General features: G+C 49.2%; 1 protein-coding gene across 1 annotated transcript; it reads left to right on the top strand.

Moving 5' to 3' along the window:
* Positions 1-1143: 1143 nt before the first annotated feature.
* On the top strand, positions 1144-24851 carry LOC119966669 (fucolectin-like). The gene is made up of 5 exons (XM_038798728.1): positions 1144-1230; positions 7670-7853; positions 16808-16869; positions 18852-19131; positions 24681-24851. The coding sequence occupies exons 2-5, from the start codon at positions 7798-7800 to the stop codon at positions 24820-24822; spliced, it is 540 nt and encodes a 179-aa protein (XP_038654656.1). The 5' UTR covers positions 1144-1230; positions 7670-7797; the 3' UTR covers positions 24823-24851.
* Positions 24852-26546: the final 1695 nt, after the last annotated feature.

Raw genomic sequence — 26546 nt, forward strand, 5'->3', positions numbered from 1 at the left:
CCCGCTGTCACCAGACTCCTAAATGACCCTCTTATGGACTGACCTCATTAACACTACACCCTGTATGCTTCATCCAATGCCGGTGCTTATGTAGTTACATTGTATACCTTGTGTTGCCCTATTATGTATTTTATTTTATTCCCTTTTCTTCCCATGTAATAATAATAATCGCTCATTGTCACGAGTAGGCTTCAATGAAGTTACTGTGAAAAGCCCCTAGTCACCCCATTTCGGCACCTGTTCGAGGAGGCTGGTACGGGAATGTACTTAATGATCTGCTCGCAGAAAAATACTTTTCACTGTACCTCGGTCCATGTGACAATAAACAAAACCAATCCAATCCTAATGGGGTTTCTCACGCTCCGCTCTCATGGCCCAGTGATGGGTCATTAACTCTTTATTCTGTGTCGCTGGTTCTGTGACTAATTGTTGCCTCGCAAAGTGGCAGCCACGCTGCCCACTTCACACCAATACTGGGAAGAAATTGTTTTTCACAAGTGAAGCGTTCAGTCTCAGGACAAACCAACAATTGTTCTTGTTGGGCATCACAACCTTCAGTGTTTGTTTCATGAAATTTACTCCCTCCTAAATGTGCCAATTTGTACGTTTCACAAGTCCTGAAAACTTTGTCTAATTGGCTGTTCTTGCCATGTGAAGCCCTATGGTGTGTGACAGGCTCATCGACTGTGACAGCATCACTGTGCAAATCCACTCCAGATGTTGACACAGCAGCAATCCGAAATTAATCACTGGGAAATGAAAAAGGAACAAAGCTTCCTGACTTCACCCCTCTCTCCACTGAAACCAATTTCCACAGCAACCAGAACAGAGTCTGACCTCCTCCTGATCAATCGGAACATGACCATCGCAGACAGGACATTAATATCAGACATAGAATGCAGAATCATCGACATTGAGTAGATTCATGTTGCAATGTTAGTGTTGGTTTAGTGTTAACAATAACTCACCTGCTGAGGATGTGGAATTAATCCTGGCTTGACCGTGTGTTTGGCACCAGTGCTAATTGCCAATCCGGCAATGATATCGACAATATTGGCACCTGCTCCACCTCCTCATTCAATCAAAACTTGTGTCAAAACAGGAACAAACGTTTGGCCAACAGGATTCTCAGAAATATGAGCATGTGACCAACAGTTCTGGGACCGGTGTCCAAAACTCCAGGGTATAAAATCCCTTCAAACCGAGATTCTCTGCAACACCCTGGGGAAGGTAAGCAACATTTCCTGATCCCGCTTACTGGTATACTCTGAGATTTAATTTCCAAGTGGAAGATTGAAGGTAATGGACAGAGACAGCGTAGTGGCAGAGTAGGAGAGACAATATTTCAGGAGACAATCTTTAGCAATGTTCTTCGTTTGATTGGATGAAACGGGTGGAATGTTTTCAGATAGCTTCATGCTTTCTCGCTTTCCGCCTCATTGACTTTTCCTGCTCAAATGTTACTTCACATTTTGTCAGATCAACCAATCCCTCTCAAACTCTGACTCTCAACAGGCCCCATAACAAAGGCCTACTCTTGAATTGTCAGTTTTTGGCCTTTCCTCCCACCTCTTTCTCTCCACTCTCTATCTCCTTGGGCTGCTCTCTCTCCCTCCACCCTACATCTCCTCTGCCCTCTCCTCTCTCCCTCTCTATCCCAACTGCCTTCTTCTCCCTCTCTCTCCACTCTATATCTACTGTATCTCCTCTTTCAATCTCCACTATCGCCACTCCCTAGCTCCGCTGCACTCTCCTCTTCCTCGATCCTCTTTCCAGGCTTTCTCTCTCCACTCTCTATCCCAAGTGCCCTCATCTCTCACTCTCCCTCTCTATCTCTGCTGTCCTCTCCTTTCTCTTCATCTCTGCCTCTCCTATCCAACTATTCTCTCGGTCTTTCTATCTCCCTCTCCACTCTCCATCTCCTCAAGCCTCTCCTCACCACATCTGCTGCCTCTCTCTCTCTTTATCTCTCTCGACTGCCCTCTCTACACTCTACCTCCACACTCTCTATCTCCACTGTCCTCTCCTCACTTGTTCTCTCACTCCACTCCCTATTTCCACTGCCCTCTTCCCTTTCTATCTCCACACTGACTCCATTCTCGATCTCCACTGCCCTCTGACCTTTATATCTCCACACTCACTCCATTCTCGATCTCCACTGTCCTCTGACCTATTTTGCTCTCTCTTTTCACCCTCGAGCTCTGATGTCCTCTCCTCTCTCGCCCCCTTTCTCTCTCTATTCCTTCTTTCCACTCTCTCACCACCCTCTATCTTCGCTCCTCTCTCTTTCTCCACTCTCTATCTCTGCTGCCCTCGTCTCTCTCTCTCTCTCCACTAACTCCGCTGCCCTCTATTATCCTCTCCTCTCTCTCTTTCTCTCTCTACCTCCACTCTCTATCTCTGCTGTCCTCTCTTCTCTCCCTGTGAGCACAGTAACAGGAGGAGGCCATTCAGCCCCTCAAGCCTGTCAATGAGATCCTGGCTGACCTGTGACCTAACTCCACCTGCCTTTGGCCCACATCCTTCAATATCTTTGCTTAATAAAAATCTATCTCAGATTTAAAATTAACTGTTCCAGCTTCAATTGCTGTGTGTGGGAACAAATTCCAAACCTCTACCACCCTTTGAGTGAAGACGTTCTTCCCAACATCTCTCCTGAACGATGAAGTATCAGTTGGCAATCTAGTTGTGAGAGAACCCTTGGGGATGAGTGATCATAATATGGTAGAATTCTTTATCAAGGTGAATAGTGAGCTGGTTGATTCTGAGACCAGGGTGCTGAACCTCAGTAAAGGTAACTATGATGGTATGAGGCACGAGCTGGCTGTGACAGACTGGGAAACATTACTGAAGCAGGCAATGGGAGGTATTCACAGAATGTATAGGTGAACTCCAAATGTTGTTTATTTGATTGGATTTGTTTATTGTCACCTGTAAAGTTTTTTTTTGTGTGCAGCTCAGACAGATCATTTAGTACATGAGAAAACAACGTAATAGGACAATACAGGGTACACAGTGTAAACATATAGACACAGACATCGGGTGCAGCACACAGGAGTGTAGTATTAATCAGATTAGTCCATAAGACGGTTGTTTAATAGTCTGGTAACAGCAGGGAAGAATATTCCTATATTTTTTCCCAATTAAGGGGCAATTTCATGTGGCCAATCTACCTAACCTGCACATCTTTGGGTTGTGGGGGTGAATCCACGCAGACACGGGGAGAATGTGCAAACTCCACATGGACAGTGACCCAGGGCCGGGATTCGAACCCGGGTCCTCAGCGCCATAGGCTGCAGCGCTAACCACTGCCCCACCGTGCCGCCTTTAGAATATTCCAATTTTGCGCAAGAGTAGATCATAGAACATAGAACAGTACAGCACAGTACAGACCCTTCGGCCCACAATGTTGTGTCGGCCATTTACCCTAATCTAAGATCACCCTTACATACACCCCTTCAATTTGCTGCTGTCCATGTGCCTGTCTAAGAGTCGCTTAAATGTCCCGAATGACTCTGACTCCACCACCTCTGCTGGCAGTGCATTCCACACACCCACCACTCTCTGTGTAAAGAACCGACCTCTGACATCTCCCCTATACCTTCCTCCAATCACCTTAAAATTATGTCCCCTCGTGACAGCCATTTCCACCCTGGGGAAAAGTCTCTGGCTATCCACTCTATCCATGCCTCTCATCACCTTGTACACCTCTATCAAGTCACCTCTCTGCCTTCTTAGTTCCAGTGAGAAAAGCCCTAGCTCCCTCAACCTTTCTTCATAAGACATGCCCTCCAGTCCAGGCAGCATCCTGGTAAATCTCCTCTGTAGCCTCTCCAAAGCACCCACATCCTTCCTATAATGAGGCGACCAGAACTGAACACAATATCCCAAGTGTGGTCTAACTAGGGTTTTATAAAGCTGCAGCAAAACCTCGTGGCTCGCAAACTCAATCCCCCTGTTAATGAAAGCCAACACACCATTCACCTTCTTAACAACCCTATCAACATGGGTGGCAACTTTGAGGGATCTATGTACGTGGACCCCAAGATCCCTCTGTTCCTCCACACTGCCAAGAATCCTGCCTTTAACCCTGTATTCAGCATTCAAATTCAACCTTCCAAAATGAATCACTTCACACTTATCCAGGTTGAACTCCATCTGCCACTTCTCAGCCCAGCTCTGCATCCTGTCAATGTCCTGTTGTAACCTGCAACAGCCCGCAACACTATCTACAGCTCCCCCAACCTTTGTGTCATCGGCAAACTTACTAACCCACCCTTCCAGGGCTGTTTAGCATACTGGGCTAAATCGCTGGCTTTGAAAGCAGACTAAGCAGGCCAGCAGCATGGTTCGATTCCCGTAACAGCCTCCCCGAACAGGCGCCGGAATGTGGCGACTAGGGGCTTTTTACAGTAACTTCATTGAAGTCTACTCGTGACAATAAGCGATTTTCATTTCATTCCACTTCCTCGTAAAAGTCATTTATAAAAACCACAAAGAGCAGAGGTCCCAGAACAGATCCCTGTGGGACACAGTAAACAGGGAACTGTTGTCAAACCATGATTAACAAGGGAAATTAGAGACAGTGTTAGATTCAAAGAAGAGGCATAAAATTAGCAAGAAAAAGCAATAGACCTGACGATTGGAAACACATTAAAATTCAGCAAAGGCAGATCAAGTGAAGGATTAAGGGGGAAATACAAAGTGAAAGTCAGCTAGTGGGGAACATAAAAACTGACTGTAAAAGTGTCTACAGGTATGTAAAGAGAAAAAGATTAATGAAAACTAATGTCGGCCCCTTACAGTCAGAAACGGGGGAATTCACAACGGGGAACAAAGAAATGGCTGAGGAACTAAATTCATACTTTGCTCTATCTTCACAAAGGGAGATATGAATAATGTACCGGAAGTTCTGAGAAACATAAGTTTTAGTGAGGAGCTGAAGGAAATTAGTATCAGTAAAGAAATTAGTAAAAAAAAAAGGGCAGCATGATTGCATAGTGATTAACACTGTGGCTTCACAGCTCCAGGGTCCCAGGTTCGATTCCCGGCTGGGTCACTGTCTGTCTGGAGTCTGCACGTCCTCCCCCTGTGTGCGTGGGTTTCCTCCGGGTGCTCCGGTTTCCTCCCACAGTCCCAAAAGACGTGGGGCGGGATTCTTTGGAAACCGGCAGGGCAGGCCACTCTGGCGCAAAGGAGTGGCGTGAACCACTCCGGCGTCTTCAGGGGCTCAGCCGGCGCGGAAGGGCCTCCGCTGGCCAACGCAAGTTGACACATGCGCGGGAGCGCCAGCGTGTGCTGGCATCATCCCAGTGCATGCACAGAGGGGGTTCATCTCCGTTCCGGCCATTGCAGACTATTAGACCAGCCGGTACGGAGGAATAGAGTGCCCCCATGGCACAGGCCCGCCCGCGGATCGGTGGGCTCAGATCGCGGGCCAGGCCACCATGGGGGCACCTCCCGGGGCCAGATCCTGAGGACACCAGAGGCCGCCCGCAGATCCAGGTCCCGCCGGTAAGTACCTACCCTAACATACGCCAGCGGGACCTGCCGAAAACGGGAGGCCACTCGGCCATCGCAGGCCGTAGAATCGCCAGGGGGGCCACTGCCAATGGCCCCCAACCGGCGTGGTACCAAATCCCCGGTGCCGGAGAATTCGGCAGCTGTTGTGGGCGGGATTCACGCCGCCGCCCAGCGATTCTCCGACCCGGCGGGGGTTCGGAGAATCCCGGCCATGCTGTTAGGTAATTTGGACATTCTGAATTCTCCCTCTGTGTACCCGAACAGGCGCCGGAATGTGGCAACTAGGGGATTTTCACAGTAACTTCATTACAGTGTTAATGTCAGCCTACTTGAGGCAATAAAGATTATTAGAAATGATTTTGGGGAAAGTAATGGGATTGAAGTCACAGGTAGCTTTAGCACAGTGGGATAAACAGCTGGCTTGTAATGCAGAACAAGGCCAGCAGCACGGTTCGATTCCCGTACCAGCCTCCCCGGACAGGCGCCGGAATGTGGTGACTAGGGGCTTTTCACAGTAACTTCATTGAAGCCTACTTGTCACAATAAGCGATTTTCATTTCATTTCATTTCATTTTCAATCTCCCAGGCCAGATAATCTCCATCCCAGAGTCCTTCAGGACGTTGCCCTAGAAATAGTAGATCCATTGATGATTATTTTCCAAACTTCTTTGGACTCTGGAATGGTTCCTACTGATTGGAGGGTAGAGAATGTAACCCCGCTATTCAAAAAGGGAGGGAGAGAAGAAAACAGGGAACTATAGACCAGTGAGCCTAACGTCAGCAGTAGAGAAGTTACTGGAGTCCATTATCAACGATTTCAGATCACAGCATTTGGAACGCAATGGTGTAATCGGACAAAGTCAGCATGGATTTACAAAAGGAAAATCATACCTGAGAAATCTACTAGAATTCTTTGAAGATGTAACTAGTAGAGTTGACCAGGGAGAGCTGGTGGATGTGGTTTATTTAGACTTTCAGCAGGGAAGGTCTCACACAGCAGATTAATGTGTAAAGTATGTGGGATTACAGGGAATATCTTCAGATGGATAGAAAGCTGGTTAGCAGACAGGAAGCAAAAAGTTAGAATAAATGGGTCTTTTTCCAATCGGCAGGCTGTGACTAGTGGGGTACTACAGGGATCTGTGCCAGGACCCCAGCTATTCACATTATATATTCATGATTTGGATGAGGGAACTAAATGTATTATCTCCAAATTTGCAGCTGATACAAAGTTGGGTGGGAGGGTGAGCTGTGGGGAGGATGCAGAGATGCTTCAGCGGGATTTGGACAGGCTGAGTGAGTGGGCACATGCACGGCAGATACAGTACAATGTGGATCAATGTGAGGTTATCCACTTCGGTAGCAATAATAGGAAGGCAGATTATTATTTGAATGGTGTAAATTGAGAGAGGCGGATACTCAGCGAGACCTTGGTGTCCTCGTGCATCAGTCACTGAAAGTAAGCGCGCAGGTACAGCAGACAGTAAAGAAGGCAAATGGTATGTTAGCCTTTATAGTTAGAGCTTTGAGTACAGGATTAGAGATGTTTTACTGCAATTGTATCGGGCATTGGTGAGGCCACACCTGGAGTATTGTGGGCAGTTTTGGTGTCCTTATCTGAGGAAGGATGTTGTTGCTGTGGAGGGAGTGCAGAGAAGGTTTACCAGACTGATTCCTGGGATGGTGGGACTGTCATATGAGGAGAGTCTAAGTCAGTTAGGATTATATTCATTGGAGTTTAGGAGACTCTGCTGCTTTCTCGTCTCTTTCTCTCTATCGTCGCTCCCTCTTCTTGTTTCTCATACGGTGGTCAGAATTAGGAGCAGGATTCAGCCATTCAGCCCTTCACCTCCAATCCACCATTCAATAAGATCCTGGCTGATCTGAAGGCAGCTTCATCTGCACGTCCCTGTCTCTCTTCTATCAGCTTCAAATTCCTGCTCAAATAAAAATGTCTAACTCACGGCACTATCTGTCCCCTTTAAGGGACCATCTTCTGAAGGGTCATGTGCCTGCTCATCGGTAACTAGCCTGTGGGACACAAGCAGAGTGCAGGCTTCTTCTCAGTTAGATCCTGGAGACAAGACTGGAAGAACTGAATCTGCATCACCCAGTAACTGGTTGTTGTTTTAATAAATGTTTCTAGTTCGTTCAGAATTGGTGGAACCAAGTTACTACATTTGGCGACGAGGTGAAAAGAAGCAGCAAATCGACTTGCAAGATTGTCAGCTCTGAAGTTGGTCCAGTCGAAGTCAAGCTTGTGAAGTAGAAGAGATGGCTGTGTATGGTAAAGTGGATCCCTTCAATGCCCCTGCTGAAGATTGGGTACGGTATGTTGAACAATTACAATTTTTCTTCAGAGCAAATGAAGTTGAGTCCACTCAATCGCACCTGTTGTATTTAGATGTAGGTAAGCATCTAAGTGGGATAAAGATGCTGTAATTAATGGGGGGAGCCAGGTCTGTCTGTAGTTTTGCATTTTGATATGGGTTTGACAGTCTCCTAGAAGGTTTTAAGTTGAGCAGTAGTTTTTGCCAAATGCTGCCAGGTTAAGTAGGAGTCTGACACAGACAGAAGGGTCAGCCAGTTGTTTCTTGAAAGGGTCTCTCTCTTTCTCCAAGCAGTCTTTCCAATCAATCTTTACACACGTGTACAGTAAGTAACCCTGAGTCTGCTAACTTTATTTAGGAGAGGATTTTGACCCCAAATAAGCTTTGCGTCATTGGAAATAGAGGGCAGCACAGTAGCACAGTGGGTAGCACTGTTGCTTCACAGCTCCAGGGTCCCAGGTTCGATTCCCAGCTTGGGTCACTGTCTGTGTGGAGTCTGCACGTTCTCCCCGTGTCTGCGTGGGTTTCCTCCGGATGCTCCGGTTTCCTCTCACAAGTCCCAAAAGACGTGCTGTTAGGTGAATTGGACATTTTGAATTCTCCCTCTGTACCCGAACAGGCACCGGAGTGTGGAGACTAGGGGCTTTTCACAGTAACTTCATTGCAGTGTTAATGTCAGCCTACCTGATAAATATTATAGTCCCTACTAATAAAAATTATTAAAAAAAGAAGGTATAAGTTGGTCATAAAAAAGGTCTCCTTTTATATTAAGAATTGTTGAACTGTTAATTGAAAAGCTATTTTCTGTGATGCTGAAGTGTTTTATCTCATGTTAAGAATAACGTTTGTTTTAATATAAAAGATACCGATTGGTCAGTGGAATCATTCCTATCCTCACAGTTTTAAAAATTAAAACAACAAATGGGATCTGATCCGGGATCCGAACAAATATTGGAGTCTGGATGGGATCATGAACAAATGAGGGATCTTTACTGGGATTTAAAAGTTTGGTTTGGGATGATTGAAATCAAAGACAGCGCTTTCATGCAGGTGATGGACTCTATCAGTTTAAGCAGGAGTCACTGCCACAATGGCTCTTTCAATAGCGTTAAATTTCCTGGGTGTGGAAGGAGTAACTCACAATAGTTTACAACAGGGCTTTTGAATTTGGTGGGCAGCTGCAATTGAATCATAGCATCATAGAATTTACAGTGCAGAAGGAGGCCATTTGGCCCATCGAGCCTGCACCGGCCCTTGGAAAGAGCACCCCACTTAAGCTCATACCTCCACCCTATCCCCATAACCCAGTAACCCAACCTAACCTTTTTGGACACTAAAGGGCAATTTAGCATGGCCAATTCACCTAACCTACACGTCTTTGGACTGTGGGGGGAAACCGGAGCACCCGGAGGAAACCCACACAGACACGGGGAGAATGTGCAGACTCCACACAGTCACCCGAGGCCGGAATTGAACCCAGGACCCTGGAGCTATGAGGAAGCAGTGCTAACTCCTGTGCCATTGTGCTGCCCTGGCGCTATGGGAAGCAGTGCTAACCACTGCATTACCCTGGCACTGTGAGCAGCAGTGCTAACCACTGTGCTGCCCTGGCACTGTGAGCAGCAGTGCTAACCACTGTGCTGCCCTGGCACTGTGAGCAGCAGTGCTAACCACTGCGTTACCCTGGCACTGTGAGCAGCAGTGCTAATCACCGTGCTGCCCTGGCACTGTGAGCAGCAGTGCTAACCACTGTGCTGCCCTGGCACTGTGAGCAGCAGTGCTAACCACTGTGCTGCCCTGGCACTGTGAGCAGCAGTGCTAACCACTGTGCTGCCCTGGCACTGTGAGCAGCAGTGCTAACCACTGTGCTGCCCTGGCGCTGGGAGCAGCAGTGCTAACCACTGTGCTGCCCTGATGCTGTGAGCAGCAGTGCTAACCACTGCATTACCCTGGCACTGTGAGCAGCAGTGCTAACCACTGTGCTGCCCTGGCGCTGTGAGCAGCAGTGCTAACCACTGCGTTACCCTGGCATTGTGAGCAGCAGTGCTAACCACTGTGCTGCCCTGGCACTGTGAGCAGCAGTGCTAACCACTGCGTTACCCTGGCACTGAGAGCAGCAGTGCTAACCACTGCGTTACCCTGGCATTGTGAGCAGCAGTGCTAACTACTGTGCTGCCCTGATGCTGTGAGCAGCAGTGCTAACTACTGTGCTGCCCTGATGCTGTGAGCAGCAGTGCTAACCACTGTGCTGCCCTGATGCTGTGAGCAGCAGTGCTAACCACTGTGCTGCCCTGGCACTGTGAGCAGCAGTGCTAACCACTGTGCTGCCCTGATGCTGTGAGCAGCAGTGCTAACCACTGTGCTGCCCTGGTACTGTGAGCAGCAGTGCTAACCACTGTGCTGCCCTGGCACTGTGAGCAGCAGTGCTAACCACTGTGTTGCCCTGGCATTGTGAGCAGCAGTGCTAACCACTGCGTTACCCTGGCACTGAGAGCAGCAGTGCTAACCACTGTGTTGCCCTGGCACTGTGAGCAGCAGTGCTAACCACTGTGTTGCACAGGCATCGTGAGCAGCAGTGCTAACCACTGTGTTGCCCTGGGGCTGTGAGGCAGCAGTGCTAACCACTGTGCTGCCCTGGCACTGTGAGCAGCAGTGCTAACCACTGTGTTACCCTGGCGCTGTGAGCAGCAGTGCTAACCACTGTGTTGCCCTGGCGCTGTGAGCAGCAGTGCTAACCACTGTGCCACCATGACCCTCCACTTTATCACCTGCACAGCGCCCATTGAGCAAAATGGGCCAAAAATCGAATCGTCAGCTTGAAGCCACTTTCTGTGTGATCTCTCTCTTCATGGTCATCACCAGAAATCCCTCAGTTAATCTCTTATTGACAGTGCTACCCCACCACCTTTCCCTTTTCTCCTGTCCTTCCGAAAGTTCAAATCCCCCTGAATGTTTGATGTTTGATCTCCTTGTAACCATATCTCCGTAATGGCTATGAGATCATATCAATTTACCTTGTTCGACTACCTGATTCCAAATGCTTTGTGCATTAAGATACAAAACCTTTAGTGGCCATTTTTAACCTTCTTAATTTTAATCATCTTGACCTTTATTTTTACTGTGGCCCTATTTTCCTCTCACCTTTGATTATCCTCTACTGTTTTTGCCTTTTACTGTTCCTTTTTTGAAATTTCCTGGTTTCTCTTTCCCTTCCTGAGGAAGGAGCTGTGCTCCGAAAGCTCGTGTTTGAAACAAACCTGTTGGACTTTAACCTGGTGTTGTAAAACTTCTTACTGTGCTCTTTCCCGTGCTACCTTGCTTCGGTTCCCATCCCGTTGTCAATCTTGTTTAAACCCTCCCCACCCGCTCTCGCAAATAGCCCCCCTGGGACATCAGTCCTGGTCCTGCCCAGGTGTAACCTGTCCAGTTTGTACTGGTCCCACCTCCCCCAGAACCCGTCCCAATGCCCCAGGAATCTGAAACCCTCCCCCTGACACCAGCCACGTATTCATCCCATATATCCTGGCATTTCTACTCTGACTAGCTCGTGGCACCGGCAGTAATCCTGTCATTTCTACTCTGACTAGCTCGTGGCACCGGCAGTAATCCTGTCATTTCTACTCTGACTAGCTCGTGGCACCGGTAGTAATCCTGAGATCACAACCTTGAAGGTCCGATTTCTTAACTTCCTTCCAAGCTCCCTGTATTCTGCTTTTAGGACCTCATCCCTTTTTTTACCTATGTCGTTTGTACCGATGTGACCACGACCACTGGCTGTTCACCCTCCCCCTCCAGAATGTCCTGCAGCCGCTCCGATACATCCTTGACCCTAGCACCAGGGAGGCAACATACCATCCTGGAGTCTCGTTTGCGGCCACAGAAACGCCTGTCTGTTCCTCTTACAATTGAATCCCCGCTAACTATTGCACTGTCACACTTATCACCCCTCCCCTCTGCAGCAGAACCAACCATGGTGCCACGAGTTTGGCTGTTGCTGTTTTCCCCTGAGAGGCCTTTCCCTGAACAGTATCCAAAACGGCATATCTGTTCTGCAGGGGAATGGCCACAGGAGATTCCTGCACTACCTACCTCGCTCTCTTGCTCTGTCTGGTCGTCACCCATTCCCTTCCTGCCTGCGGAGTCTGAGCCTGCGGTGTGAACACCTCTCTATACGTGCTATCCATGACTCTCTCTGCCTTGTAGATGCTCCACACTGTCTCCCAGCTACCGAGGCTTCGAAGAGCTCCCACGTAGAGCATGTGTAGCAAATCATGTCTTTGAACTCTCCTGCCATGATTTCCCCCTTTAAATTAAATCTTTGTAAGAAGCTTAATATCAGATAATATCCAACTTTCTAGAACCTATCTTCCCTGGTCCTTACTACTACAGAATATTGTCTTTTCAAACTATAAAGCACAACAGACTATAAGTGATAAAAGTAGTAAATACTTCACCGATCATACCCACTACTTACCAATCAGCTCTCTGCCCTGGAGCCTCTACTGTTTCATCAAGGCAATTCCTCTCTCTGAAGATTTAAAAATTTAGAAAACAATAATAAAGCACCTCTTACCCCTGTGCACCGAATTCCCGACACCTACACTCCGGAAGTGCTTCCCTCCCACTGCGCATGCACTTCCAATCGCCTCTTTCTTAAATGGGGCTGAGCTGAGCTGAGCTGACTCATGCACCAGTTCAACTTCAACAGTAATCAACACCTATTGAGCCCCAATCAGGCTCCAGGTGATTGACAGTTAACTGCCAGTTCGGTCAGCTCTGTATTAACCTTTTAACTAGACTATTCAACATACAAAAATTAAAGAGAAAGACTAACCCATTCATGTTGGAGTTGGAGAACTTTGCTGAGGCCACAGCTGGAGCACTGTGTGTAATTCTGGTCACCACATTATAGGAAGGATGTGATTGTACTGGAGGGGGTGCAGAGGAGATTCACCAGGATGTTGCCTGGGATGGAACATTGAAATTATGAAGAGAGGTTGGATAGGCTTGGGTTGTTTTCTCTGGAGCAGAGAAGACTGAGGGGTGACCTCATCGAGGTGGACAAGATTCTGAGGGGCATGGACAGGGTGGGTAGGGAGCAGCTGTTCCCCTTAGTTGAAAGGTCAGTTACGAGGGGGACACAAGTTCAAGATGAGGGGTGGGAGGTTTAGGGGGATTTAGAAAAACCTTTTTACCCAGAGGGTGGTGAGGGTCTGGAACGCACTGCCTGGGGGGGGGGTGGGGGGGGGGGGGGGGGGGGGCTGGGGGGGGGCTGGTTCCCTCACATCCTTTAAAAAGTTCCTGGATGACCACTTGGCACCGTCTTGACATTCAAGGCTATGGGCCAAGTGCTGGCCAATGGGATTAGGTGGGCAGGTCAGGTGTGTGATCAGTAATCAGCTGCATTGGAAGTACAGCATTGAGAAAAGGATCTTAAGGGACATGCGTTGATTTTTCTTCATCCAGATGGTGTTGGGGTTCTGGAGCTGATTGTCTTGGACAGAGGTTCAAGTAAATTCACAGAGGGCATAAAAATTGGTGGAGTTACGGATAGTGAAGAGGGTTGTCAGAGGATACAGCCGGATATAAACTGGCTGGAGTCTTGGGCGGAGAAATGGCAGATGGTGTTTAATCTGGACAAGTGTGAGGTTTTCTTGATTAATAAGGGGTTCAGGGGTTATGGGGAGAAGGCAGGAGAATGGGGATGAGAAAATATCAGCCATGATTAAATGGTGGAGCGGACTCGATGGGCCGAGTGGCCTGAATCTGCTCCTATATAGAACATAGAACATAGAACAGTACAGCACAGAACAGGCCCTTCGGCCCTCGATGTTGTGCCGAGCCATGATCACCCTACTCAAACCCACGTATCCACCCTATACCCGTACCCCCCCCCCTCCCTAACCTTACTTTTTAGGACACTACGGGCAATTTAGCATGGCCAATCCACCTAACCCGCACATCTTTGGACTGTGGGAGGAAACCGGAGCACCCGGAGGAAACCCACGCACACACGGGGAGGACGTGCAGACTCCGCACAGACAGTGACCCAGCCGGGAATCGAACCTGGGACCCTGGAGCTGTGAAGCATTTATGCTAACCACCATGCTACCCTGCTGCCCCTGGAAGGTCCAATGCATATAGGAATTATACAATAAATGGTAGAAGTCTTGTGACTATTGACAGGCAGAGAGATCTGGGCGTGCATGTCCACAGGTCACTGAAAGGGGCAACACAGGTGGGTAAGGTGATCAAGAAGGCATACAGCATGCTGGCCTTCATTGGCTGGGGCATTGAGTATAAGAATTGGCAAATCATGTTGCAGCTGTATAGAACCTTAGTTAGGCGTCATTTGGAGTATAGTGTTCAATTCTGGTCGCCACACTACCAGAAGGATGTGGAGGCTTTAGAGAGGGTGCAGAAGAGATTTACCAGGATGTTGCCTGGTATGGGGGGCATTAGCTATGAGGAGTGGTTGAATAAACTCGGTTTGTTCTCACTGGAACGACAGAGGTTGAGACGCGACCTGATAGAGGTCTACAAAATTATGAGGGGCATAGACAGATTGGACAGTCAGATGCTCTTTCCAAGGTAGGAGAGTCAAGTACTAGGGGACATGGGTTTAAAGTGCGTGGGGAAAAGTTTAGAACAGATGTGCGAGGCAAGTATTTTAAACAGAGGGTTGTAAATATATGGAACCCGCTGCCTGGGGAGGTGGTGGGTGTCAGGTGAGTGTCCCTTTAAGAAATGTTTTGTCTTATCACATGGCTTCAGTGATGTCATTATGTGGGTGGAGCTGGGCTGTGGCTCTGGATTTTGCTTTTGTTTTCACATTTTGATGCTGTATTCAGACAGACAAATATCTTGAAGTGTCTCTACCTTCAGTTTAAGAGGTGTCTCCAGATCACTTGATATTTTAAAAGTATAACTGTTTTCTGGAAGGAATTCAAACCGACTGTTTTGATAAAAGTGTTATCTGCCTTATGGGATCTTGTTATTAAATTGGAACAGTTTAAGGAGGAGATTTATTAAGGTTATATATAGAGTACTGTAGCTGTGTGGGGTGTTTATGTTTGTGGTTGATAACAATACTTACTGTGTGTGTTTATACAAATGTTAACTGAATTCACAGAATAAACATTTTTGATTAAAAGTGTTGAAGGCCTCTGAGGAGATCTTGTGCTCCTGATAACCAAAAAGAGTTGTGGGTCAGGTGAACTCCATGATAGACTTTGGAGTTTTCTAAACCCCGGCCCATAATAATACAATGGGATGAGAGAAGAGAGAAGAGAGAATGGGATGAAACAGTTGAGGAACAGTGGAGAACCTTCCAAGCGATTTTTCACAGTGCTCAGCAAAGGTTTATACCAACAAAAAGGAAGGATGGTAGAAAGAGGGACGACTGTGGATATCGAAGGAAATAAGGGAGAGTATCAAATTGAAGGAAAAAGCATACAAAGTGGCAAAGATTAGTGGGAGACTAGAGGACTGGGAAACCTTAAGGGAGCAACAGAAAGATACTAGAAAAGCTATAAAGAAGAGTAAGATAGATTATGAGAGTACTGGAAGTCTGCAGTGGGATTTGGACGGGTTAAGTGAATGGGCTCGGGTCTGGCAGATGGAATACAATGTTGAAAAATGTGAGGTTATCCATTTTGGTAGGAATAACAGCAAACGGGATTATTATTTAAACGATAAAATATTAAAGCATGCTGTTGTGCAGAGAGACCTGGGTGTGCTCGTGCATGAGTCACAGAAGGTTGGTTTACAAGTGCAACAGGTGATTAAGAAGGCAAATGGAATTTTGTCCTTCATTGCTAGAGGGATGGAGTTTAAGACTAGGGAGGTTATGCTGCAATTGTATAAGGTGTTAGTGCGGCCACACCTGGAGTATTGTGTTCAGTTTTGGTCTCCTTACCCGAGAAAGGACGTACTGGCGCTGGAGGGTGTACAGAGGAGATTCACTCGGTTAATCCCAGAGCTGAAGGGGTTGGATTATGAGGAGAGGTTGAGTAGACTGGGACTGTTCTCGTTGGAATTTAGAAGGATGAGGTGGGATTTTATAGAAACATATAAAATTATGAAGGGAATAGATAGGATAGATGCGGGCAGGTTGTTTCCACTGGTGGGTGAAAGCAGAACTAGGGGACATAGCCTCAAAATAAGGGGAAGTAGATTTAGGACTGAGTTTAGGAGGAACTTCTTCACCCAAAGGGTTGCGAATCTATGGAATTCCTTGCCCAGTGAAGCAGTTGAGGCTCCTTCATTACATGTTTTTAAGGTAAAGATAGATAGTTTTTTGAAGAATAAAGGGATTAAGGGTTATGGTGTTCGGGCTGGAAAGTGGAGCTGAGTCCACAAAAGATCAGCCATGATCTAATTGAATGGCGGAGCAGGCTCGAGGGGCCAGATGGCCTACTCCTGCTCCTAGTTCTTATGTTCTTATAACAGTGGGAACAGTTATGATAGCGGCATTTAAGGGACATCTAGACAAATATATGAATAGGACGGGAATGGAAGGATACGGACTCCGTAAGTGCAGACAGTTTAAGTTCAGGCAGGTACGATGATCGGCACAGGCTTAGAGGGCCGAAGGGCCTGTTCCTGTGCTGTATTGTTCTGTGCTCTTTGAGGCCAAGGTTGGGTGGAGCATTTTGGTCAGGAAACCTTGCTACAAGAGTACACGGTGTTGGCGGGGGTGCACCTGGAACACTGTATAGTTCTGGTCTTATTTAAAATATATCAGCATTGCCGACTATGCATAGAAGATCCCTAATCTGCAACGATCCTTAAATTCAACACACCAACCACTCAACAGGAATCTCCCTTACTTCAACCAACTAAGTTGAATAGTGGAATAAATAATTTTGGATCAGATGACGCTATAAAATAATTGGGTGTAGCAGGAATGAGGACATCTGCTCAGAATTGCCCCTGTTTTGTTGTCTCCACAGGAAGAAGATGATGACTTTGATTGTGCTTGCAGCTTGCTGTGCAGTGGGAACTCTCGCATGTGGTAAGAGAAAAATCTTCATCATTCCAAATCAGTCCATTCTTGTACTGAGCACCTGATTCATCTATCACACTGTAAAGTCTCTTAATATAACACAACCCGCCCATTCCTGGTGTTAGTTTTGTTACGGGCCACGCTTAGAAACTCCAAAGTGTATTATCAAGTTCACCTGACCTATAACCTTTCTGTTGAATTTGGCGAGGATGAGTACTGAAGCCTTCACTTCAGGCGTGATTCAACAGACTCCCCAGACACTTTAATCAAAACAAGCTTTATTCTAAGAATGTAGTTAACATTTATAGAGAAAGACACAGCAAGAATTTTTTACCAATTACAAACATAAAGACAACACAACTGCCACAGTAATCTATGTATAACACTTAATGAATCCCCCCTTAGCTGTTCCAATTCAATAACAAAATCCAATAAACTGATACCTCTTTCAAGGGCATGGCCCATAACATTGTATTCTCACTTGAATGGGACTGGTCCTTTCACTGAGATCCAGTTCTAACCAGCCGATTCAAACTCCTTCCGGAAAACAATGATATATTTAAAGTTACCCAGGCAGTTAGCCGCAACCAATGTGCCTTTTCACTGGATCAGCTTTCAAAATGAAAACAGAGAAAAACAGGGAAACATTTTGATCTCCTTCTGCAGTCCAAAGCAACAACATGAAAACTGAAACAAAACAAACACTCTCACCTGACAGCCACAGCCCAGCTCCACCCACAAAATGACGTTACTGAAGCCATGCAACAAGTCACATGATAAGAGACCAAACCTTTCTTAAAGGGACACTCACATGACAGTCTCATAATGGTAGCACAGTGGTTAGCACTGTCGCTTCACATCTCCAGGGTCCCAGGTTCGATTCCCAGCTTGGATCACTGTCTGTGCGGAGTCTGCACGTTCTCCCCGTGTCTGCGTGGGTTTCCTCCGGGTGCTCCGGTTTCCTCCCACAAGTCCCGAAAGATGTGCTGTTAGGTAATTTGGACATGCTGAATTCTCCCTCAGTGTACCCGAACAGGTGCCGGAATGTGGCGACTAGGGGCTTTTCACAGTAACTTCATCGCAGTGGTAATGTAAACCTACTTGTGACAATAAAGATTATTATTATAATTATCATTATTATTAAACCTTCTCTGAACTGCTTCGAACAACATCAACATATCAACAGGTCACTGAAAGGGGTAACGCAGGTGGAGAAGGTAGTCAAGAAGGTATACGGCATGCTTGCCTTCATTGGCTGGGGCATTGAGTATAAAAATTGGCAAGTCATGTTGCAGCTGTATAGAACTTTAGTTAGGCCACACTTGGAGTATCGTGTTCAATTCTGGTTGCCACACTACCAGAAGGATGTGGAGGCTTTAGAGAGGGTGCAGAAGAGATTTACCAGGATGTTGCCTGGTATGGAGGGCATTAGCTATGAGGAGAGGTTGAATAAACTCGGTTTGTTCTCACTGGAACGACGGAGATTGAGGGGCGACCTGATAGAGGTCTACAAAATTATGACGGGCATGGACAGAGTGTATATTCGGAGGCTTTTCCCCAGGGTAGAGGGGTCAATTACTAGAGGGCATAGGTTTAAGGTGCAAGGGGCAAGGTTTAGAGGAGATGTACGAGGCAAGTTTTTTACACAGAGGGTAGTGGGTGCCTGGAACTCGCTGCTGGAGGTGGTGGTGGAAGCAGGGACGATAGTGACATTTAAGGGGCATCTTGACAAATACATGAATAGGATGGGAATAGAGGGATACGGACCCAGGAAGTGTAGAAGATTTTAGTTCAGACGGGCATCATGGTCGGCACAGGCCTGGAGGGCCGAAGGGCCTGTTCCTGTGCTGTACCTTTCTTTGTTCGTTGTTACACCTTCTAAACTCATTGTTTTCACCTTCATGTGTTCTATTCCCCTGAGGGCAAGTACAGCATGAAGGAATGAGGAAGACAGATTTCAAATGATTAACAGAGTCTGTTTGTACTTGCAGGCAATGTGGCTCTCCGAGGGAATGCCACTCAATCCAGTACCAACTGGGGTGGGCAAGCAAACAGAGCAATAGATGGCAACCTCAATACCTTTTACAAGAACTGGTCATGCACTCACACCAACACAGACGACAAGCCCTGGTGGAGCCTCGATCTGTTCCGGGAAGAAGCCATTTTGTCAGTCAAGCTCACCAACAGGCAGGACTGCTGTGCGGAGCGTTTGAATGATGCAGAGGTCCGTGTTGGCACTTCCTTCCACAACCATGGCAACGACAACCCAATGTAAATATTCCAATCATTCTTACAAAAATAAAATACTGGGGACACTGGAAATCTGAAATAAAATCAAAACGTGCTGGATATACGCAGCAGGTTGTTAACACGCGGTGGGTTGGTGCGGCCATTCCCATTGGCGGGAATTCCAGCCTCACGGTTCCCGCCAATGACGGGACTCCTTTGGTATGGCAACACTCACTGTGAGGGGGGGAGAATCCCAAACACTGCAAGGTGGGGGGGAATCACTCACTGCGGAGGCGCGGGGGGGGGGGGGGGGGAATCATTTTGTCAGCAGCAAACAAGTAAGTGGAAATGGTGGCTCGCAAAGTTCGGCCAGCGTGGGCCCTGAAGGTTGGCCAGCGGGGTCGTGATGGTCGGCCGGCGGGGCTTCCAAAGGTCAGCCGGCGTGGGTCCCAAAGGTCAGCCGGCGTGGGTCCCGAAGGTCGGTCAGCGTGGGTCGGGAAGGTCGGCCGGGTTGGGTCCCGAAGGCCGGTCAGCGTGGGTCCCGAAGGTCGGTCAGCATGGGTCCCGAAGGTCGGCCGGCGTGGGTCCTGAAGGTCGGCCAGCGTGGGCCCCGAAGGTCGGCCAGCGTGGGTCCCGAAGGTCGGTCAGCGTGGGCCCCGAAGGTCGGTCAGCGTGGGTCCTGAAGGTCGGCCGGCGTGGGCCCCGAAGGTCGGCCAGCGTGGGTCCTGAAGGTCGATCAGTGTGGGTCCCGAAGGTCGGCCGGCGTGGGTCCCGAAGGTCGGCCGGCGTGGGTCCTGAAGGTCGGCCGGCGTGGGCCCCGAAGGTCGGCCAGCGTGGGTCCCGAAGGTCGGTCGGCGTGGGTCCCAAAGGTCGGCCGGTGTGGGTCCTGAAGGTCGATGTGCGTGGGTCCCGAAGGTCGGCCGGGTTGGGTCCCGAAGGTCGGCCAGCGTGGGTCCCGAAGGTCGGTCAGCGTGGGTCCCGAAGGTCGGCCAGCGTGGGTAGCGAAGGTCGGTCAGCGTGGGTAGCGAAGGTCGGCCGGGTTGGGTCCCGAAGGTCGGTCAGCGTGGGTAGCGAAGGTCGGCCAGCGTGGGCCCCGAAGGTCGGTCAGCATGGTCCCCGAAGGTCGGTCAGCGTGGGTCCCCGAAGGTCGGTCAGCGTGGGTCCCCGAAGGTCGGTCAGCATGGTCCCCGAAGGTCGGTCAGCGTGGGTCCCCGAAGGTCGGTCAGCATGGTCCCCGAAGGTCGGTCAGCGTGGGTCCCGAAGGTCGGTCAGCATGGTCCCCGAAGGTCGGTCAGCGTGGGTCCCCGAAGGTCGGTCAGCGTGGGCCCCGAAGGTCGGTCAGCGTGGGCCCCGAAGGTCGGCCGGCGTGGGCCCCGAAGGTCGGCCAGCGTGGGCCCCGAAGGTCGGTCAGCGTGGGTCCCGAAGGTCGGCCGGCGTGGGTCCCGAAGGTCGGTCAGCGTGGGTCCCGAAGGTCGGTCAGCGTGGGTCCCGAAGGTCGGCCGGCGTGGGTCGTGAAGGTCGGCCTGCGTGGGTCCCGAAGGTCGGCCAGCGTGGGTCCCGAAGGTCGGTCAGCGTGGGTCGAGTAGGTCGGCTGGCGTGGGTCCCGAAGGTCGGCCAGCGTGGGCCCCGAAGGTCGGTCAGCGTGGGTCCCGAAGGTCGGCCGGGTTGGGTCCCGAAGGTCGGTCAGCATGGGTCCCGAAGGTCGGCCGGCATGGGTCCTGAAGGTCGGCCGGCGTGGGCCCCGAAAGGTCGGTCAGCGTGGGCCCCGAAGGTCGGTCAGCGTGGGTCCCGAAGGTCGGTCAGCGTGGGCCCCGAAGGTCGGTCGGCGTGGGTCCCAAAGGTCGGCCGGCGTGGGTCCCGAAGGTCGGCCGGCGTGGGTCGCGAAGGTCGGTCAGCGTGGGCCCCGAAGGTCGGTCAGCGTGGGTCCCGAAGGTCGGCCGGCGTGGGTCCCGAAGGTCGGTCAGCGTGGGTCCTGAAGGTCGGCCGGCGTGGGCCCCGAAGGTCGGTCAGCGTGGGTCCTGAAGGTCGGTCAGCGTGGGTCCTGAAGGTCGGTCAGCGTGGGTCCTGAAGGTCGGCCAGCGTGGGCCCCGAAGGTCGGTCAGCGTGGGTCCCGAAGGTCGGTCAGCGTGGGCCCCGAAGGTCAGTGTGGGTCCCGAAGGTCGGTCAGCGTGGGTCCCGAAGGTCGGCCAGCGTGGGTCCCGAAGGTCAGTGTGGGTCCCGAAGGTCGGTCAGCGTGGGTCCCGAAGGTCGGCCGGCGTGGGCCCCGAAGGTCGGCCGGCGTGGGCCCCGAATGTCGGCCGGCGTGGGTCCCGAAGGTCGGCTAGTTGGTAAAAATGGGTCCCTGAAAAAAGTTTGAAAAACGCAGGGTTAGGTGGATTGGCCATACTAAATTGACCTTTGTGTCCTAAAAGGTTCGGTGGGCTTTCCAAGGTCGGCCGGTGCAGAATCGATGGGCCAAATGGACTCCTTCTGCACTGTAAATTCTGTGATTCTATGACATTTGACGGGGACATGACAGACAACTACAAGTGAGGGAAGGAGATGGTGCAGTTAGTCAGGCCACGGAGGGGAAAATGAACAGCTAGGATGGGATTGATAGGAGCAAGCCTGGACATTTCAGAGGAATATGCTAAATGAGAGAGAGATCCTGGGAATTCTGATAATTCTAGCTTTTATTCTCGATATTTTCCCAAGTTCAGTGACAGCAGTTACTCCTTCCAACCAGGAGTTTGATTTTATTGCCCAATGCTTTAGTGTGACCTGGGACTATATATTTTTTCGTGACCTGGGCCAGGATTTATTGGCCATTCCTGATTGTCCTTGAACTGACCGGCTTGCTGGGGTCAACCACATTGCTGGAGTCACATGTCGGCCAGACCGGGTAAGGACGGCAGATTTCCTTCCCTGAAGGACATTAGTGACCCAGATGGGTTTTTTGCGTCAATTGACAATGATGTCATGGTTATCATTAGAATTTTAATTCCAATTAAAAAAAGAATCAAATTTCACAATCCGCAGTGGAAGGATTTGAACCCAAGTCGCCGGAGCATTAGGCTGGCTCTCTGGGTTACTAATCCAGAGACAGTGACAATAACACAATACCACCACAATTCATGATCAGACCTCTAGGTGACACCCTTCACACCCCCTCAGCCCCCCCCCCCCCCCCCACCCCCCCCCCCCCCACCCCCAGGCCCATTCACAGTGGGAGCAACACAGGAACAGGAATGCATATATGGAAATCGGAATTTTAAAAAAATAATTTCCGGGATGTGGGTGTCGCTGGTTAGGCCAGCATTTATTGCCCATTCCTGGTTACCCTTCAGAAGGTGGTGGTGAGTTGCCTTCTTAAACCGCTGCAGTCCTTCAGGTGTAGGCATACCCACTGTGCTGTTAGGGAGGGAGCCCCACGATGTTGCCCCAGAGACAGTGAATGAGCAGCGATATATTTCCAAGTTGGGGTGGTGGGTGCTACCGGCAGCACAGTAGCACAGCGGTTCGCACTTTTGCTTCACAGCTCCAGGGTCTCAGGTCTGTATATAGATTTTTTGGGTGAGATTTTAGAGTCCCTGAAGTTAAAGGCTGGGTTAAATAGGGGTCGGAAGTTGCAGGTCACCTGAGGAAGGAGCTTTGCTCCGAAAGCTAGTGTTTGAAACAACTAGCTAGTGTTGGACTTTAACCTGGTGTTGTAAGACTTCTTACTGCGCTCACCCCAGTCCAACGCCAGCATCTCCTCATCAAAACAGAGAAAGGCAGAGAAGAATGTGTCAGAGAGCGAAGGCAGTAGTTTTCAGCTCTCTGAGAAGAAATACTGCAGGGCAACTGGGAGACTGAGTCTCGGGAACAAATGTTCTTGCTCTCGAGTTGAAGCAATAGGGTGTTTGAAGCGTGGGTTTGAGTGTTTCAGGGAGAGATGAGAGTTGGGTGAAAATCATCACGTGAATGCTCAGGAATTTATCCGTAGGAAACGTTTTCCAATTGTGCCAACTCCAAGTGGGAAGAAGCTGTGTCAGGATTGTGGTAACTCTTCACTGGCTTAGTGTCTGGGGTGAAAGAATAGGAAACATCGGAATCATTTTCTCGTGTTTCTATTGAGAGTTTTCCAATCTCTTGTCTGCCATTTTTCTTGTTTTAACAAATGTTTTATTCTTTGCGTGAAAAGTTCACCAGCAGACTCCTGTGAATTTGTTCAGTAATTTACATTTACAATGTCTTCAAAAATGGAATCTGAGTTGTCCAATATTAACATCAGCTGGGATTGTAAGACTCTCATGTCTCAGGATTGGCCTGTTGAGCTGCCAGTCAAATCACCACCTTGGTTTGATGGAAATCTTCTACCTGGTGCCTAAATGGGCTTTTCAGGCAAGGCCCTGATATTTATCCAAGGCCCCTGATGGTCAGTCATGGCCACTGATGGTCAGTCAAGGCCTCTGATGGTCAGTCAAGGCCTCTGATGGTCAGTCAAGGCCCCTGAGGGTCCATCAAAGCCCCTGATGGTCAGTCAAGGCCTCTGATGGTCAGTCAGGGCCCCTGATGGTCAGTCAAGGCCCCTGATATTCACTCAAGACCCCTGATGGTCAGCCAAGACCCCTGATGGTCAGCCAAGACCACTGATGGTCAGCAAAGACCCCTGATGGTCAGTCAAGGCCCCTGATATTCAGTCAAGACCCTTGATGGTCAGCCAAGACCCCTGATGGTCCACCAAGGCCCCTGATATTCAGTCAAGACCCTTGATGGTCAGTCAAGACCCTTGATGGTTAGTCAAGGCCCCTGATATTCAGTCAAGACCCCTGATGGTCAGCCAAGACCCCTGATGGTCAGTCAAGACCCCTGATGGTCAGCCAAGACCCCTGATGATCTGCCAAGGCCCCTGATATTCAGTCAAGCCCCTTGATGGTCAGTCAAGGCCCCTGATGTCCAGCCAAGGCCCCTGACGGCCTGTCAATGCCCCTGGTGGTGAGCCAATACTCTGTCTGGTCCTACACTGATTGAATAAACTACCGCCTGGGAAAGTATCGAGACTGAATATCAATCTGTATTCCAATGAAACAGGATCTGTTTCATACATTCAATCAAATGTGAATTGAATTTAACCCAAGAAAAATCTTCATATAAATCAATCCAAATCCTTCCTGGGGCGAGGAGTCAAAAATCAGATGTTAAAGTAAGCGAAAATTTGAAGCCAGGATCATCAGAGCAAAGAGACTGATGAGATTGTCAATTACTGAGCAAACAAGGAGCACAGTCAGCGGGTGGAAACAGCAGGAGAAACTGGACAGACACAGGAACAGGACAAACACATGGTGAGTGGAAATGTGGTTTGATCAGCGAGGGATATGAAAGGTCTCCAGACTGGAACGAGCTGTGAACATTGAGTTTGAATGGAAAAGTTTCCCATGAAATAAGAGAGAGGGTGGAGGAGGGAGGGGTGAGGATTGTACGTGTGAATCTCAACAAGACTGAATCTCAACACCATCATCATCTGGAGACAGATTGACTGCACCTTGGGTTAGTTGGAATGCAGACAATGGGAGCTGTCTCCTGTTTACATCCAGTTTTCTAATTATTACAACAACCTCTTTGTCTTCCAGATGTGGAACCATTCAGTCCCTAGCTGCAGGAGCAACACAAATCTTCAACTGTCACGGAATGATTGGTCGGTTTATCAACGTTGTGCTGAAGGACCGTGGCATTCTAACTATCTGCGAGTGCGAGGTTTATGTCAAATTCTGAGATTCTGTAACCTCCAATAAATTACTATCAGCATCAATGATCTCATTTACCTGGTCCTCATTGTAAGCAGAGGTAACTGCGAATTAAAGAGACAGGAATCTGATCAGAAGCTCATCAGCAGGAGGCCATTCCCCATCGCTTCTGTGCTGGATTTGAGCAATTCACTTAGTGGCAAATGCACCTTCTCTCCATTACCCAGAACCACTCGCTGTATGAATCTGTCTCCACCACACTCACAGACAGTACATTACAGACCCTAACCACTCGCTGTGTGACCCTGCCTCCACCCCACTCACAGACAGTGCATTCCAGATCCTAACCACTCACTGTGTGACCCTGCCTCCACCCCACTCACAGACAGTGCATTCCAGATCCTAACCACTCGCGTGTGAATCTGTCTCCACCACGCTCTCAGACAGTACATTCCAGATCCTAACCACTCGCGTGTGAATCTGTCTCCACCACGCTCTCAGACAGTACATTCCAGATCCTAACCACTCGCTGTGTGAATCTGTCTCCACCACACTCACAGACAGTACATTCCAGATCCTAACCACTCGCTGTGTGAATCTGCCTCCACCGCGCTCTCAGACAGTACATTCCAGACCCTAACCACTCGCTGTGTGAATCTGTCTCCTCCACACTCACAGACAGTACATTCCAGACCCTAACCACTCGCTGTGTGAATCTGTCTCCTCCACACTCACAGACAGTACATTCCAGACCCTAACCACTCGCTGTGTGAATCTGTCTCCTCCACACTCACAGACAGTACATTCCAGACCCTAACCACTCGCTGGGTGAATCTGTCTCCACCACACTCACTGACAGTACATTCCAGATCCTGACCACTCGCTGTGTGAATCTGTATCCACCGCGCTCACAGACAGTACATTCCAGATCCTAACCACTCGCTGTGTGAATCTGTCTCCACCACACTCACAGACAGTACATTCCAGATCCTAACCACTCGCTGTGTGAATCTGCCTCCACCACACTCACAGACAGTACAGTCCAGATCCTAACCACTCGCTGTGAATCTGTCTCCACCACACTCACAGACAGTGCATTCCAGATCCTAACCACTCGCTGTGTGAATCTGTCTCCACCACACTCACAGACAGTACATTCCAGATCTTAACCACTCGCTGTGTGAATCTGTCTCCACCACACTCACAGACAGTACATTCCAGATCCTAACCACTCGCTGTGTGAATCTGTCTCCACCACACTCACAGACAGTACATTCCAGATCCTAACCACTCGCTGTGTGAATCTGTCTCCACCACACTCACACAGTGCATTCCGGATCCTAACCACTCGCTGTGTGAATCTGTCTCCACCGCACTCACAGACAGTACATTCCAGATCCTAACCACTCGCTGTGTGAATCTGTCTCCACCACACTCACAGACAGTACATTCCAGATCCTAACCACTCGCTGTGTGAATCTGCCTCCACCACACTCACATACAGTACATTCCAGATCCTAACCACTCGCTGTGAATTTGTCTCCACCACACTCACAGACAGTACATTCCAGATCCTAACCACTCGCTGTGTGAATCTGGCTCCACCACACTCACAGACAGTGCATTCCAGACCCTAACCACTCGCTGTGAATTTGTCTCCACCACACTCACAGACAGTACATTCCAGATCTTAACCACTCACTGTGTGAATCTGTCTCCACCACACTCACAGACAGTACATTCCAGATCCTG

Source organism: Scyliorhinus canicula, chromosome 5 (assembly GCF_902713615.1).
Source record: "Scyliorhinus canicula chromosome 5, sScyCan1.1, whole genome shotgun sequence".
Classification (NCBI taxonomy): Eukaryota; Metazoa; Chordata; class Chondrichthyes; order Carcharhiniformes; family Scyliorhinidae; genus Scyliorhinus; species Scyliorhinus canicula.